At 36.5% G+C, this 14,430-nt stretch overlaps 2 protein-coding genes across 2 annotated transcripts; both read right to left on the minus strand.

Moving 5' to 3' along the window:
- Window positions 1-3,938: 3,938 nt before the first annotated feature.
- LOC113169942 (urokinase plasminogen activator surface receptor-like) lies at window positions 3,939-5,651 on the minus strand. The gene is made up of 5 exons (XM_026371749.1): window positions 5,586-5,651; window positions 5,223-5,339; window positions 5,002-5,148; window positions 4,485-4,595; window positions 3,939-4,358 (listed from the first exon to the last, which is right to left on the minus strand). Exons 1-5 carry the CDS (start codon window positions 5,629-5,631, stop codon window positions 4,042-4,044), a joined length of 738 nt encoding a protein of 245 aa, XP_026227534.1. The 5' UTR covers window positions 5,632-5,651; the 3' UTR covers window positions 3,939-4,041.
- A 2,648-nt stretch (window positions 5,652-8,299) lies between these two features.
- On the minus strand, window positions 8,300-10,072 carry LOC113169951 (urokinase plasminogen activator surface receptor-like). The gene is made up of 5 exons (XM_026371759.1): window positions 9,968-10,072; window positions 9,573-9,689; window positions 9,352-9,498; window positions 8,803-8,913; window positions 8,300-8,676 (listed from the first exon to the last, which is right to left on the minus strand). Exons 1-5 carry the CDS (start codon window positions 10,011-10,013, stop codon window positions 8,474-8,476), a joined length of 624 nt encoding a protein of 207 aa, XP_026227544.1. The 5' UTR covers window positions 10,014-10,072; the 3' UTR covers window positions 8,300-8,473.
- Window positions 10,073-14,430: the final 4,358 nt, after the last annotated feature.

Genomic DNA, 14,430 nt, shown 5'->3' on the forward strand with positions numbered 1-14,430 from the left:
AATCAAGGCAGCACACAACTCTACTACAGCTCCAGGTCCCACGCCAAATAATCCTGCCACATTTTCCACTGGCTGCCACCAAGAAAACTTGACATCAATCAACCAGCACTTGATTTGTGTTTACCATGTTTTATGACATACCTCAGCACCCTGAACTTTATAACTGTATAACAGACAACAGCATTTTTTAAAGCTAACCAGAGACACTTTGAGTTACACCCTTTATTCGAGGAGCTGTATTGAATCCTGTTTCTCCTTCCTCACCTGGTTTTCCCCCCCTACCTCGATAGATTTCTTACACCCATTAATCCCCTACATTACAATCTAATGGCCAGTAAGCTTTATATTAAATGGGATCTTTCCTCTCATTTTCCTTAGTAAACCCTATCCTTCGCACCCCTTTCAGAGGAAGTATCTTAAAATTCAATTCATTCTATTCAATTTTTTTGCCATTTACCATCTTAAGTTAGTATTAGTATATAAGTTGATGTTCAGAATTTGAAATTCATTTGTCAAAAAGAATAAAGCAAGTTTTTATTTTATGCTGAAATGAATGTTAACCTTTTCTCCCTTTTTAAACTGTGTAATTTGTGACAATTGCAGGAAAATAATATTTCTGCAGGTAAAGATCATTTTGTTTCCTAGAATGCAAAAACTGTTTTAGTTTTTTAGAGTGACAAATATGTTGCTATTTTCACATTCTGACATTTATAATTTTTCCTGTGACAAACTGCCATCTTGTTGTAGAACTTAATGTAGTTTTTTTTTTAAGTTGTGTCCTTACTTTTATTTCTGTTATTTAATTTGCATTTTCTTTTTGTACACATCTATAAAAAACAGTTGTACTCTTTGTCATTGGTTTTGTCATTATTTCAGATAAGATTTCTGTATTTAATAAAAAATAAAAAATATAATGTTATTTTTTTCAGTGCCTGTTCAGAAAGTCATGATTTAACTGACCCTTCAGTTTAGTCTGTTTGCTTTTTCTCTTACCACAGTTATTATCAATTATTTCATAACACTCCACCCACATTTTCTAGTAGAAGACTTGAGCTTAAAACAAGCCAGAATGGAAATCATGCCCTCTGCTGCTCTGTGTGAGTTTTGAGTTCCCCTTTAGTTTCTAAAATGAATCAGATTTTTAATCTTGTTCTGATCATTGAATTTTCTAGGGGATGTGCCTCACATATGTATTTGTTTAATTTTTAATTTTTAAACTGCTGCATGTGTTTCAATGTATAAAACTAAAATATTTATTTCACATATATTTCAGGTTTTAGCCATTTCCTTTTGAGTGTCTATATTCTAGGTAATACAATGGTTAAACACGGACTTTAATTAAATTTTTACTTTCCTTCTGCATAATGTTTTTGTTTGTTTGTTTGTTTTTGCAGGACAGATTTTCTGCTGTTCCATGGCTTGGGAGAAAATGCCCACTCATATTAAAGGATTGCTTAATTCCTTGAGATCCCGTGCACTTTTGATTACGAGCTGTGGTTTGGTACCAGTATGTAGATCGTGGATACCCTCTAGTTTATGACAACTGGTACACAGATAATGTTATTTATGAATTTAGAGGACAAACTGAATGAACCTCCTCTACTTCCAAGACATGTAGTCTAAGGATCTACCCAGTGACTTGGTCTCAGCACAGACAGAAGATTTATCCCTGGGTAGATCCAGAGAACGTTGGGAGAAGCACCTACCGATTCTTTGATACAACCGTAACCATTGAAGTAGACAGTAAGTTATTAGACTGGGGATATTAAATGTTTATGTTCATGTAGATTTTTTCATCATTAATTCTTTACAATTCTTTTTTGAAGACACACCAGAGAAACCACTCATTACAGTGTCTGGAAACACGAAGGTGGGACAGTCTGTTTAACTGCATTGCTCTGTGCATCACACCTGTCCCACTTATCCACAAACTCTGACACTTTAAACTCACCGCTGCGAAACGGCCGTGTAAATCATGACTGCAGCTCTAATGGCATATGCAAAACTACTCTGACATCCACACTGTACATAAAGAATGATCACGAAACTGTGACATAGTCTGTACGACACACTGGTGTAACTGCATCAACCTCTGGCATCTTAAATGCTGAATGTATGTGATGGACACATACAAGAATAAAACTTTTTTTATGTTGACCTAAAATGGTAACAGTAACCAATTTGCTATTTATGTCTCAGGTTCCTTTTCACCTTTGACTATCAGCACTTCCTCAGCAGAGTTTCTTGAAGGCCAACCAAGCAAAGTAACCTGCACTGCCTTATACACTTGTCCTAAAGATGTCCCAGTTCTCACGTGGAACTATGATAGCATGCCGACCTCCACTGACACCAAAGAAATTACAAAAGCTCAGTGGAGAACTCTGACATGCTATGCAACATTTGGTGGAGGGTGAAGGCAGGAAGAGAGAATTATCCTACGTGTAAAGAGTAAGTAGAAATATTAAAAATCCTTATTTAACATCTTAACCATACCATCATCTATTGCACTTGTCTGTTAGAACTGTTCTGCATCAACCACAAATTATGTAAAAGTGACACATCTCAAATATTCCTGGCATTTTAACAGCCTTCTCTTAGTACTGAAGTGTCTGATTTTATTGTTGTATTTTTAGTACTTATGACCACAGAATAGCACAGTGCTGAATGTTTATTCCTCAATACCTTATTTTTTCAAACATTTATTTCAGTTGCAGACAAAAACAGGAACGTGAACCTCAAGACCATTTACACAAGGATTAAATAAACCCAACAAATTAATTGTAAATGCATTTGTATTATATTGTTTCTGGATGCGTAAATAAGTAACTGCTGGCTAACAACTTTGTTAACATCTTTTGCTGTGTAAGTCTACCACAAAATTAGAAATGCCATAGCCTGATGTGGACTGACACAGACATTTTCAATTCAATTCAATTCAATTTAGTTTTATTTGTATAGCGCCAATTCACAACAGAAGTTATCTCAAGGCACTTTACAGTGTAAGGTTTAAGACCTTACAGAAAATATTTATACAAAAAAATTATAGAGAAAACCCAACAATACCATTTGAGCAAGCTTTTAGCTTACATTTCTATACTTTATTTTAAATGGTCAAAGGCCAGAACAATTGTGAACTACTAGTTTCAAAGATTGAAATTTGTTTAAAATGTTGCAAGATTTTACAGGAAGTATATTTTCTCTTGGTTGGTCCTTCACTACTCCTGGTAGCATCACCAACACAAGTGAGCTCATGCTGAATGTTGGATGTGAGTACAATTTGAAAGTGAATGTGAAACTCGAATGTAAATTAGAATTAAAATACCTGTTTGTATCTGATTTATCTTTTAATTTCTTATAGGATTTTCAAATGCATGGCAACATTACATTATTTACATTAATACATGTACTATATAGTGCATGAGTAGTTATGTTGAGCTTACATTTAAGCTTAATTTAGTCAATGTAAATACCAGGCATATAGCAGACATCAGATTCATATGCTTTAAGAAATTAAGTTTTTTAAATATGTGATCACATTGAGAGGGTTGAATAGTTTGTTCTTCAACAAGAACAATACTTTTGATTTTATAAAAGAAAATCTCTGTATGAATCTCTACACTCATGAGTCATGCAAAAACTCTAGTTCTACTAGTACATACAAACAATATATACAGTATACCTGTATACCAGTATTTCCGCTGCTTGTTGTTGTTGTTTTTTGTTGCCTGCTGTTCTTTTCTCTCTCCTCTTTCCACTCACGCCAACCAGTCGAGGCAGAAGGCAGGGTGGGCAGGTGGGAGGTGATTCACTTGTATTCAGATGGTCATAACCTTCATAAACTATGCTTATTGCTTATCTCAAACACTATTCTTGTTTAGTATAAATTGTATTTTAGCAACAATATGACAATTTTAGTTTGCACATTTCTTTGCTACTACTTTTGTGATTTGTAATCATTAACATCACATTAAAACAGGTTTCAGGCTGAAATAAGCAGAAAAAGATCTTCTCACTTTGCTTTCTTCACTTTCTACTTTGTCACTATAAGTATAAGAAATAGGGTGTGAAAACCATGAGCAGATGAAATAATGAAATATGAAAGAAAGACTGAGCAATGATGCTGCTGACTCCACCAGTCGAGGAAACACAACAAGATGTAACAGTGGTGCTACCAGGAGCATGACCAGCACTTACTGTACTCTGAGTACTGTAAGTACTGTGAGTACTGGGGACACCGTTGCAATAGTCTCCCTGACAGCAACTATATTCTCCCCCAATAAATTGTGTCATTTGTGAGTTTGAGCACATCTGTTTGGAGGCACAGCCCTTCACCACCATTTCTTCAGCTCCTACAGTCACTGAGAGAATGAAAACAGTGTCAGTGTGTGAGCGTCTATTTTTAACGCATCTACTGTACCAGAGTCACTGACCATTCCTCTGAACAGGGAAAACATGTGAAACTAAGTTAGATAATTAAACGTTACCTTTTGTTGAGATGCAGTAGTCTTCACTCCCCTCGCAGTTCAGCGTTGCAGTGCAGTTTTGACCATCACAGGTGAAGCACTGTTTACCATTGGGACTGGATGTGGAGGGTTCTGTCACATAGAATGAACATTGCTGATATTGTTTGGGTAAAGGTGAGTGAATGCATTGCATTTTATTTTTCTTTAAAGCCATTTTAACTTGAACCTGGAGGTTCTTTTTTCACTGTCTACTTCTCTCTCACACACACAAACTGCAATGTTTAGCTTTGCTGTAGCCAGTGGGGGCATCATGCTCTTGGGCATGCAGCAAATGTGATGGCAGAATAAAATAGTTAGCTTTTGCCGGACTGTCTTGTAATTTGAGACCTTTTTATAAATCCTGATGATATACAATATACACAGTATGTGAATATGGATTGACTGACATTTCAGTGTTCTCACAAGCAACTCAACTGAATAAATACAAATAAACTATAAGTACAGTATAGTACACAGTACAGTATGTAGAGTGTGTTACCAGGGGCTGGTTGGCTGTTACAGAGGTTGGAGGAGCAACACTCGCTGGTAATGACAGCTTTGATAAGTCCAAAGTTGACTGAACCTGTGACACATTGTTGAGGCAATACACAGGTTCTCACACTCATCTCATATTGTTTTAAACCACCTGCAACAAAATAACAGCCTGAGTAAATGTGTCGAGTATAAAGCAGAAGAACAATGCATTACGAAATAGCATACCTGCATATGAAACAAGTCGTATTGCACCGCACTGAGTCTGTGAAGGACAATCCCTTTCTGTCCTGTTGCTGGATCCTAAGTTTCCCATTGAACACTCATAACATGTCAGAGTGTAAGCTGAAAAAACATTAGAATTTAATTTTTCCTCCTAAAAAATATCAACAGTATAACTCTGAATAATATTAATCTAAAATATAAGTCAATATAGTCAAAAAATAAAAATAATGACAGAATGAGGGTAAATACTAAAAGTATATACACACAATAAACTAGAAAAGAAGCTAAACAATATAAAGGGAATATCTTAAAATTCCTGTGTTGTAAGGCAAATTTAGTAAATGAAAAGTTTAAAGCAAAACTTGCCTTGAGGGAGAAGCACGATCCCCAGGACCAGCGTGAGGAGATGCATTTTATGATGCCAGGATACAAATGAATTTTAGTTTGATCTGTTGCAGCTTTAAGTAGCTCCCCTGAGCACGTCGACAGCTGCTAACCACTCCTTCATCCCCCATATGACAGTAAAGTGAAAGTTAAAGAAGCCTCAGAAAATGAAACTGAGTAGATGTGTGTTATAGGATTATTTTTAAGTTTTATGGTATTTTTTTAAATAGGAAACTATTTGGCAGTTTTAACTGAAACAACAGGTGTGTTTTAGCAATGAGAAGTAAAAAACACAAACGAAGTGAAATATACAAGGTGAAAACTATCTACTACTGCCTATAAAATATAACAAATTAGTTAATTAGTTAATTAGCTAATTAGTTTATTATAATTATTTCACTTAATTAGTCACACTTTTAGCTTCAAATTATTCTAACAGCTCTGCTCGAGCAGATATTTTGAATGGTAAATACACCATTCTGAAATATCTGCTTGATATGTCTCCTGTTCTTGTAGAAAACAGGAGACATTAGTTATTTAGAAATGTATTTAGTCCAGTTAACAAAAATAAATAAATAAAACCCTAGAAATGAATTAGCAGAGATTAGTTCAAAGACACAAAATGTCTCAGGGTGACTTTCACTCATCTCAGTTCATACATTTGTCCTTGTTCATTTATATAAAGATTGCCCTGTGGTTTACAAAACAAATGCAGTATATGTGGTATGTGGACTTGTTAATCAGGTTTCCAGAACCCAATGTATCCTATATTAGATGTAGGTCCAAGGTTATTTCAAGGTTATTTCTTGGCCTCTCCTATTATGCAAGATATAGGATGAAACATAAATTATGAGGGTTGAATAGTTTAATTTAGTTTCTTAAAGAAAATCTCTTGTGCTTGACACACCAATGAGTCATGCACAAAGTCTAGTTCTACTAATATAGACAAACAATATATACAGTATATCTGTCCAGTGTTTTGCTGCTTGTTATTGTTGTTGTTTTTTGATGCTTGATGTTCTTTTCTCTCTCCTCTTTCCACCAGCCAAGGCAGATGGCCGCCCACCCTGATTCTGGTTCAGCTGGAGGTTTCCTCTATTAAAGGGAGTTTTTCCTCTGCACTGTGGCCTAATGCTTGCTCAAGTGGGGTTGTTGGGTTTTCTATATAATTTATGTCTATATAATTTTATCTTATTTTGTAAGGTCGTAAATTAAGGTCTTGACTTAAATTGAATTATGTGTTAAAAGGAAGCATGAGAAAAACATACGTGTTACCAAAATTATTTCATTTCATGTTGTGACTCACTTGTATTCAGATGGTCATAATCTTCATAATGTACTAAGACACAAATACAATCAAAGTATTGTTTTTGTATGCCTGATTTCCTGCTGTTTGACCACAGGGTAGACAGAAAACTGCACAATTCCCTGTTACGTGCCAGTTTGAATTTTTTATTTTGCTGTTATGAAAACTTTGTCCACCAGATGGTGATACATTGTTTTCTCTTCAGTTTTACGCCACTGTTAAATCATGGTCATAGATTGGGCAGACTGAGGATGATCCAGGCTCTACCCACAGACACTACTTGTAATAACAATCTTTAAGAATAATACTGCTTTCCATTGGCTAAATTATATTCCTGCAATAAACCTAAGAACATTTAGGCATCATCCACAGTATTATATTAGTCACTTTTATGTCAAACAAAAAAATCTCAATATTGCATTTAATCTCTAATTCTAATTGCAGCATCTGTGCTATTCAAAATGCATTTAGAGCTCATTGTTGTTGTTTGATAAAGTTAAATAAAGTATTTTTTGGTTAACAGCTTTAACTTGTTGCAGGGATAGAACAAACAATTCTCCTACAGTTTTCAAGGCTAAATATCTCAACAGGATATAAGAAATGCCTGAGGTCAGGGGTCAAGCTGACAACAAAGAACATTCTAGGAATTCACTGTCTAGCGGCCCTAGTTTTGCATTCTGAATTGAAATTGTTAGAGCAACCTTATCCAACCTTAACCTTATCAGAAAAACATTAACCAAATAAACCAAGCAGGAATCAGAGGTGAGAGCAGAGTGGAAAATCTACATCAGCATTCAAGATTTTAAATGTGTGATCATAGTCAGACATTTCTTCTACACTTAAATATTCTTCAGTAAGATTTGAGATACTGGTTCATTTTCTAATATGATCAGTCACTTGGTCAAAAACTGGAGCACAAGCACAATGTTTCATACAAACAAGAAAGAAAGTGGACTTCGTATTTCAGTCCCTGGAACATACAGTACCTTGCTCATTTTGGTTTCACCTAATGAAAGAGGATGTCAATAAACTATACTTATTAGCTGTCTAAAACAATATTCTTGTTTAATATAGAATGTTTTTAGCAACAACAGGAAAGTTTTAGTTTTGCACTTTTGCAGCACCCAGAAGAGCCCTTTTTATTTTTCGGCTGCTCCTTTTCTGCACCACTAACCACAGATTTCATCTTTGTTCTCCATTTTACCTTACAAAGCGACACGTGGTAGCAACAGCACTCATTGTTATCACAAGTTGCACCATCATGCATGACACAAAAATAAGTAAAATTTACACAACTTTGAAGACACTGAGAAAGAAAATAAATACAAACAATGTGACATTTCTTTTCTGATTTTTAATGATTAACATCCAATTAAAACAGGTTTCAGGCTAAAAATGACACTCAGAACCAAACTTCAGCACCAGCACTAGATTTTATCTTTGGAAAAAGCAAAAAGAGTTGTTATTGACAAAGACTGCTGTGTTGTCACTTTTTTAATTTTTCAATATAAGTATGAGGAAAGGGGTGTGAAAACCATGAGCAGATGAAAGAAAGACTGAGCAATCAAGAAAACACAACAAAATAGATCAGTGGTGCCACCAGGAGCAGAAGACCAGCACTTGTACTCTGGGCACTGTTGCAATAGTTTCCCTGACAGCAACTCATTTCTGCCCCAATGACTTGTGTCATTTGTGCACTTTGTAAGTTTGAGCATATCTGTTTGGAGGCACAGCCCTTCACCACCACTTTTTCAGCTCCTCCAGTCACTGAGAGAATGAAAACAGTGTCAGTGTGTGAGCGTCTATTTTTAACACATCTACTGTACCAGAGTCGCTGACCATTCCTCTGAACAGGCAAAACATGTGAAACTGAGTTAGATAATTAAACGTTACCTTTTGTTGAGATGCAGTAGTCCTCATTCCCCTCGCAGTTCAGCGTTGCAGTGCACGTTTGACCATCACAGGTGAAGCACTGTTTACCATTAGGACTGGATGCTGGGGGTTCTGTCACATAGAATGAACATTGCTGATATTGTTTGGGTAAAGGTAAGTGACTGCATTGCACATTTTTCTTCAAAGCCATTTCACTGTCTACTGTCCTTCCACACACACACACAAACTGTAATGTGCAGCTTTGCTATGGCCAGTGGGGGCATCATGCTCGTGGGCTGGACTGTCTTGGAATTTGAGACCTGTTTCTTTAACAATATCTGATCCAAACATATTGTCAAAGGTTCTGACATGTGACCTGACATCATTAATCCATAATACCACTAAACAAGTAATGGATATAAATCCTAATGATATACAATATATACAGCATGTTAATATGGATTGTACATTTCAGTTTCCCCCCAAGCAACTAAAAGACAAAGCTTCATCTAAATACAAATAAACTATAAGTATAGTATAGTGTACAGTACGGTATGTAGAGTGTGTTACCAGGGGCTGGTTGGCTGTTACAGAGGTTGGAGGAGCAACACTCGCTGGTAAATACAGTTTTGGCAACTCCAAAGTTGACTGAACCTGTGACACATTCTTCAGGCAAGGCACAGCTTTTCCCACTAATATCAAGTTGTTTTAAACCACCTGCAACAAAATAATTACCTGAGTAAATGTGTCGAGTATAAAGCAGAAGAACAATGCATCACAAAATAGCATACCTGCATATGAAACAACTCGTACTGCACCGCACTGAGTCTGTGAAGGACAATCCCTTTCTGTACTGATGCAGGATCCTGAGGTTCCCATTGAACACTCATAACATGTCAGAGTATAAGCTGAAAAAACAGGAACAATAAAAATAAAATGTTCTAGCTAAAAAAATATTAACAGTATAACTCAATTATATTAATCTAAAATATAAGAACAGTCAAAAAATAAAAATAATGACAGAAAGAGGGTAAATACTAAGTGTAGTTTTTTTTACTTTCTGTAAAAATATATACACACAATAAACTAGAAAAGAAGCTAAACAACATGAAGGGAATATCTTAAAATTCCTGTGTTGTAAGGCAAATTTAGTAAATGAAAAGTTTAAAGCAGAGGAAAAACTTACCTTGAGGGAGAAGCACGATCCCCAGGACCAGCGTGAGGAGATGCATTTTATGATGCCAGGATACAAATGAATTTTAGTTTGATCCGTTGCAGCTTTAAGTAGCTCCCCTGAGCACGTCACCTGCTGCTAACCACTCCTTCATCCCCCGTATGACAGTAAAGTGAAAGTTAAAGAAGTCTCGGAAAATGAAACTGAGTAGATGTGTGTTGTAGGATTATTTTTATGTTTTATGGTATTTTTTAAATAGGAAACTATTCTAATAGGAATTATAACACAAACAAAGTGAAATATACACAGTGAGAAATATTTACTACAGTCTATTAATTATAACTAATTCAATTAGTTAATTAGTTAATTTCACTTTTAGCTTAAAATTATTGTAACAGCTCTGCTTGAGCAGATATTTTGAATGGTAAATACACCATTCTGAAATATCTGCTTGATATGTCTCCTGTTCTTGTAGAACATTAGTTCTTTAGAAATGTATTTAGTCCAGTTAACAAAAATAAATAAATAAAATCCTAGAAATTAATTACTAGAGATTAGTTCAAAACACAAAATGTCTCAGGGTGACTTTCACTCATCTCAGTCTTTACATTTGTCCTTGTTCATTTATATAAAGATTGTCCTGTGGTTTACAAAACAAATGCAGTATATGTGGTATGTGGACTTGTTAATCAGGTTTCCAGCACTTAATATATCCTATATTAGGTGTAGGTCCAAGGTTAATTCAAGGTGGTTTCTTGGCCTCTCTCAATATGCAAGATAAGGGATGAAACATAAATTATGAGGGATAGTTTGGTCAGACAGCATCTAAACATACCAGTTCACCATAATGCTCTACGTCCATGAGTCCTTCCCAAATCTATTTACAAAAATGCTTGATTGAATAAATAGCAGTCAATTCAGCCTAGACTTAAATACTGAGACTGTGTCTGAGTCCTGAACGCTATTTGGAAGGCTATTCCATAACTTTGGGGCTTTGTAAGAAAAAGCACTGTCCCCAGCTGTAGTTTTCATGATACGAGGTACTGACAGGCAGCTAGGCGTAGCGGATCATAAGGCACTAGTAGTTCACTCAGATACTGCAGCGCGAGACCATTTAATGCTTTAAATGTGAATAGTAGTATTTTAAAATCAATGCAAAATTTCACAGGGAGTCAATGAAGTGTAGATAAGATAGGGGCGATGTGCTCGTATCTTCTGGTTCTAGTGAGGACTCTCGCTGCTGCATTCTGAACTAACTGAAGCTTGTTTATGCACCTGGTTGAACAGCCAGACAGTAAGGCATTACAGTAGTCCAACCTAGAGGTGATGAAAGCATGGACTAATTTTTCTGTGTCGCTTAGTGACAAAATATTCCTTATATTGGCAATATTTCTGAGGTGAGAGAAAGCTGTCCTGGTGACATTATCTACATGAGCTTCAAATGAAAGACTGGAATCTAGAATCACACCAAGGTCTTTTACTGTTGCACTAGATGTAACAGAAAGGCCATCTAGGTTTACGGTGTGATCTAAAATCTTGCTTCTAGCTGCATGTGATCCTATAACTAGTACTTCTGTCTTATCAGGATTAAGCAGAAGGACGTTAATTAGCATCCAGTCTTGTATATCCTTTACACATTGCTCAACTTTATTAAGCTGTTTGATCTCATCTGGTTTTGATGAAACATAACTGTGTGTCGTCAGCATAACAATAACAGTTAATACCATGTTTACGTGTTTGTGTTGTTGAGACTCAAACTCCACTGGAGAGCCTGTGGAGTAATCGCCATTTAGATCTACATACTGATAACGATCAGTCAGATAGTACCTAAGCCAGGAGAGGGCCGTTCCCATAATTCCTACAACATTTTCTAATCTGTAAAGGAGAATACTATGGTCAATTGTGTCAAAAGCTGCATTGAGGTCAAGTAGCACAGGCATAGTGACGCTACCCTAATCAGAGGCCAATAGGAGGTCATTTAATACTTTAACAAGTGCCGTGATGAGGCCTAAATCCTGACTGATAGAGTTCGTGTATGTTATTTCTATGTAGATACGAGCATAGCTGTCCCGCTACTATCTTTTCGAGAATCTTGGAGATAAAGGGGAGGTTTGATATCGGCCTGTAATTGGACAGCTGACAGGGATGAGGTTTCTTGATTAGCGGTTTAATAACTGCTAATTTAAAAGACTTTGGGACATACCCACAGCTGAGTGAGGAATTTATGATTTTCGGCAGCGGTTCTGTTGTTTCTGGCACCATGTGTTTTAGAAAGTGTGTCGGTATAGGGTCTAATGTACAAGTTGATAATTTTGCAGAAGAGATGAGTGAAATTAGTTCATTCTCTTGTGGTTAGTTTATCATCTGCGTCAATTAAATTGTCTGGTTTTAAAGCTTGAATTTTGTGCCTTAAATTTACAATTTTGTTTTGGAAAAAGTTCATGAAGTCCTCACTACTGCACAACGTTGCTGTGGAGATATCTGCAGTGGTCTTCTTTCTAGTTAATTTGGCTACTGTATTAAATAAAAATCTAGTGTTAAGAGTGGAGAGATACGTTGATCTAGCTGCACTAAGAGCTTTTTTATAGTTCAGGATACTCTCCTTCCATGCTATCTGAAATACTAACAATTTAGGTTGGCGCCATTTACGTTCTAACTTTAGAGCAGTCTGTTTTAAGGCCCCAGGGAGCGAGTTTCTTATCTCTAATGACTTTTCTTTTAACTGGAGCTACATTATCTAAGGTATAACGGAATGACGACTAAACATTCAGTCCTCTGGTCAAGTTCTGTATGGTCAGATGGTGATCTAATCAAAGTTGATAACTCTGGGAGATTACTGGTAAAGCTCTGTGCTGTAGTTGATGTGAATGTAAGTTGAATGCGGTAGTGCGGAGCTGAGTATACATTATTAATATGACACACTTTAATTGAAACAAGATAATGGTCTGACACACTTCAGACAGTGGAAGCGTAAGTAAATTTCTTATACTTAATCTGAAGGATATTTATCGTGTTAGCCGCTTTGTGAGTGGGTCCTACTACACACTGATCTACTCCTATTGAGTCCAGTATGGACATAAATGCTGTTCTCAGAGGGTCTTCTGGATTCTCAAAGTGAATATAAAAATCTCCAGCAATTAACACTTTGTCTACTAAAACGACTAGGTTTGAGAGGAAATCTGCAAATTCACAAAGAAATTCAGAGTAGGGCCCTGGGGGTCTGTAAATGATAATTAGCGGGATCGGCTGAGCAGACTTTATATTTGTATCTACACTTGTTATGTTACTATAAAGACATTCAAAAGCTTTAAATTTGTGTACATGTTTTTGTACGATAGTCAGTTTATCATTATAAATAACTGCGACACCTCCTCCTCTACCAGTCAGACGAGGCTGGTGAATGTAGCTGAATCCAGGAGGAGTTGCTTCATTTAAAGCTACATACTCGTCCTGTTTAATCCAGGTTTCTGTTAAACAGAGTATATCAAAATCCTGATCTGTGATAGTTTCATTAACAGTAAGAGCTTTAGATGTAAGAGATCTAATATTTAACAGTCGTTTAAAGTTATTCTTGGTAACCTCAGACTGATGAAGGCGTGTATCGTTCGCTCCAGCATGTACCACTATCTTTGAAATCTATGCTGTCCTAAGGCCCTAAGATTACCTTCAGTGTCCGGTGCCTTGGCCCCCGGGATACACCTGACCACAGCCGCTGGAGCCCCCTTAGCCTTAGCCTTAGCTTTGGCTGCGCCAGTATGCCGCCGAGTCGTCACCCACTCGCCCCGCTGTGAGGGCTCTAACGCCGGAGTCGGGGTCTGACTATCTCCGCCTGCGGCACCCAGACTGTCTGCTACGGAAATAACACTAGTGTCACTCTCTCTGAAGTCTGGATGCGCTCCTCTAACGCTGTTATCTTCTCCATCACAGTGATAACTAACACACACCTGTCACAGGTAAAATTACCGCCGTCTAAACATCCTGCACTTCACACACTGAACAAGCTGAATATTAGTCATTTTAGTGAAATTTAGTTGGACAATGTTGAGTAGAGTTTAAAAAAAAAAGAAAATCCGCTGTTGAGAGAACACCGTCCACTAAATAAATAAATAAATAAATATAAATTAATTAATTGCTTTGCAGATGCTTTTGTATTATATTGATTCTGGATGTATAAATAAATAACTGTTAAAATCTTTGCTGTGTCAGAGGCGGTGGAGATGTGCTCACAGTTTGTTTCTGCTGTTACAAAGTGTCCACAGACATTTTTACACTTTGTTTGAAACGGTTAAAGGCCAGAACAACTGTGAACTACTAGTTTTAAAGATTGAAAACTTTGTTGAAAGTTTTGCAAGTTTTTACAAGAAGTTAATTTTCTCTAGGTTGGTCCTGTCACAAATTAAGGGGAAAGGGACGAGGCAGGCATGAATGAAAAATAAGATTTATTTAGAAAAAAGCCACACATAACAGGGAACTAA

Source organism: Anabas testudineus, chromosome 16, assembly GCF_900324465.2.
Source record: "Anabas testudineus chromosome 16, fAnaTes1.2, whole genome shotgun sequence".
NCBI lineage: Eukaryota > Metazoa > Chordata > Actinopteri > Anabantiformes > Anabantidae > Anabas > Anabas testudineus.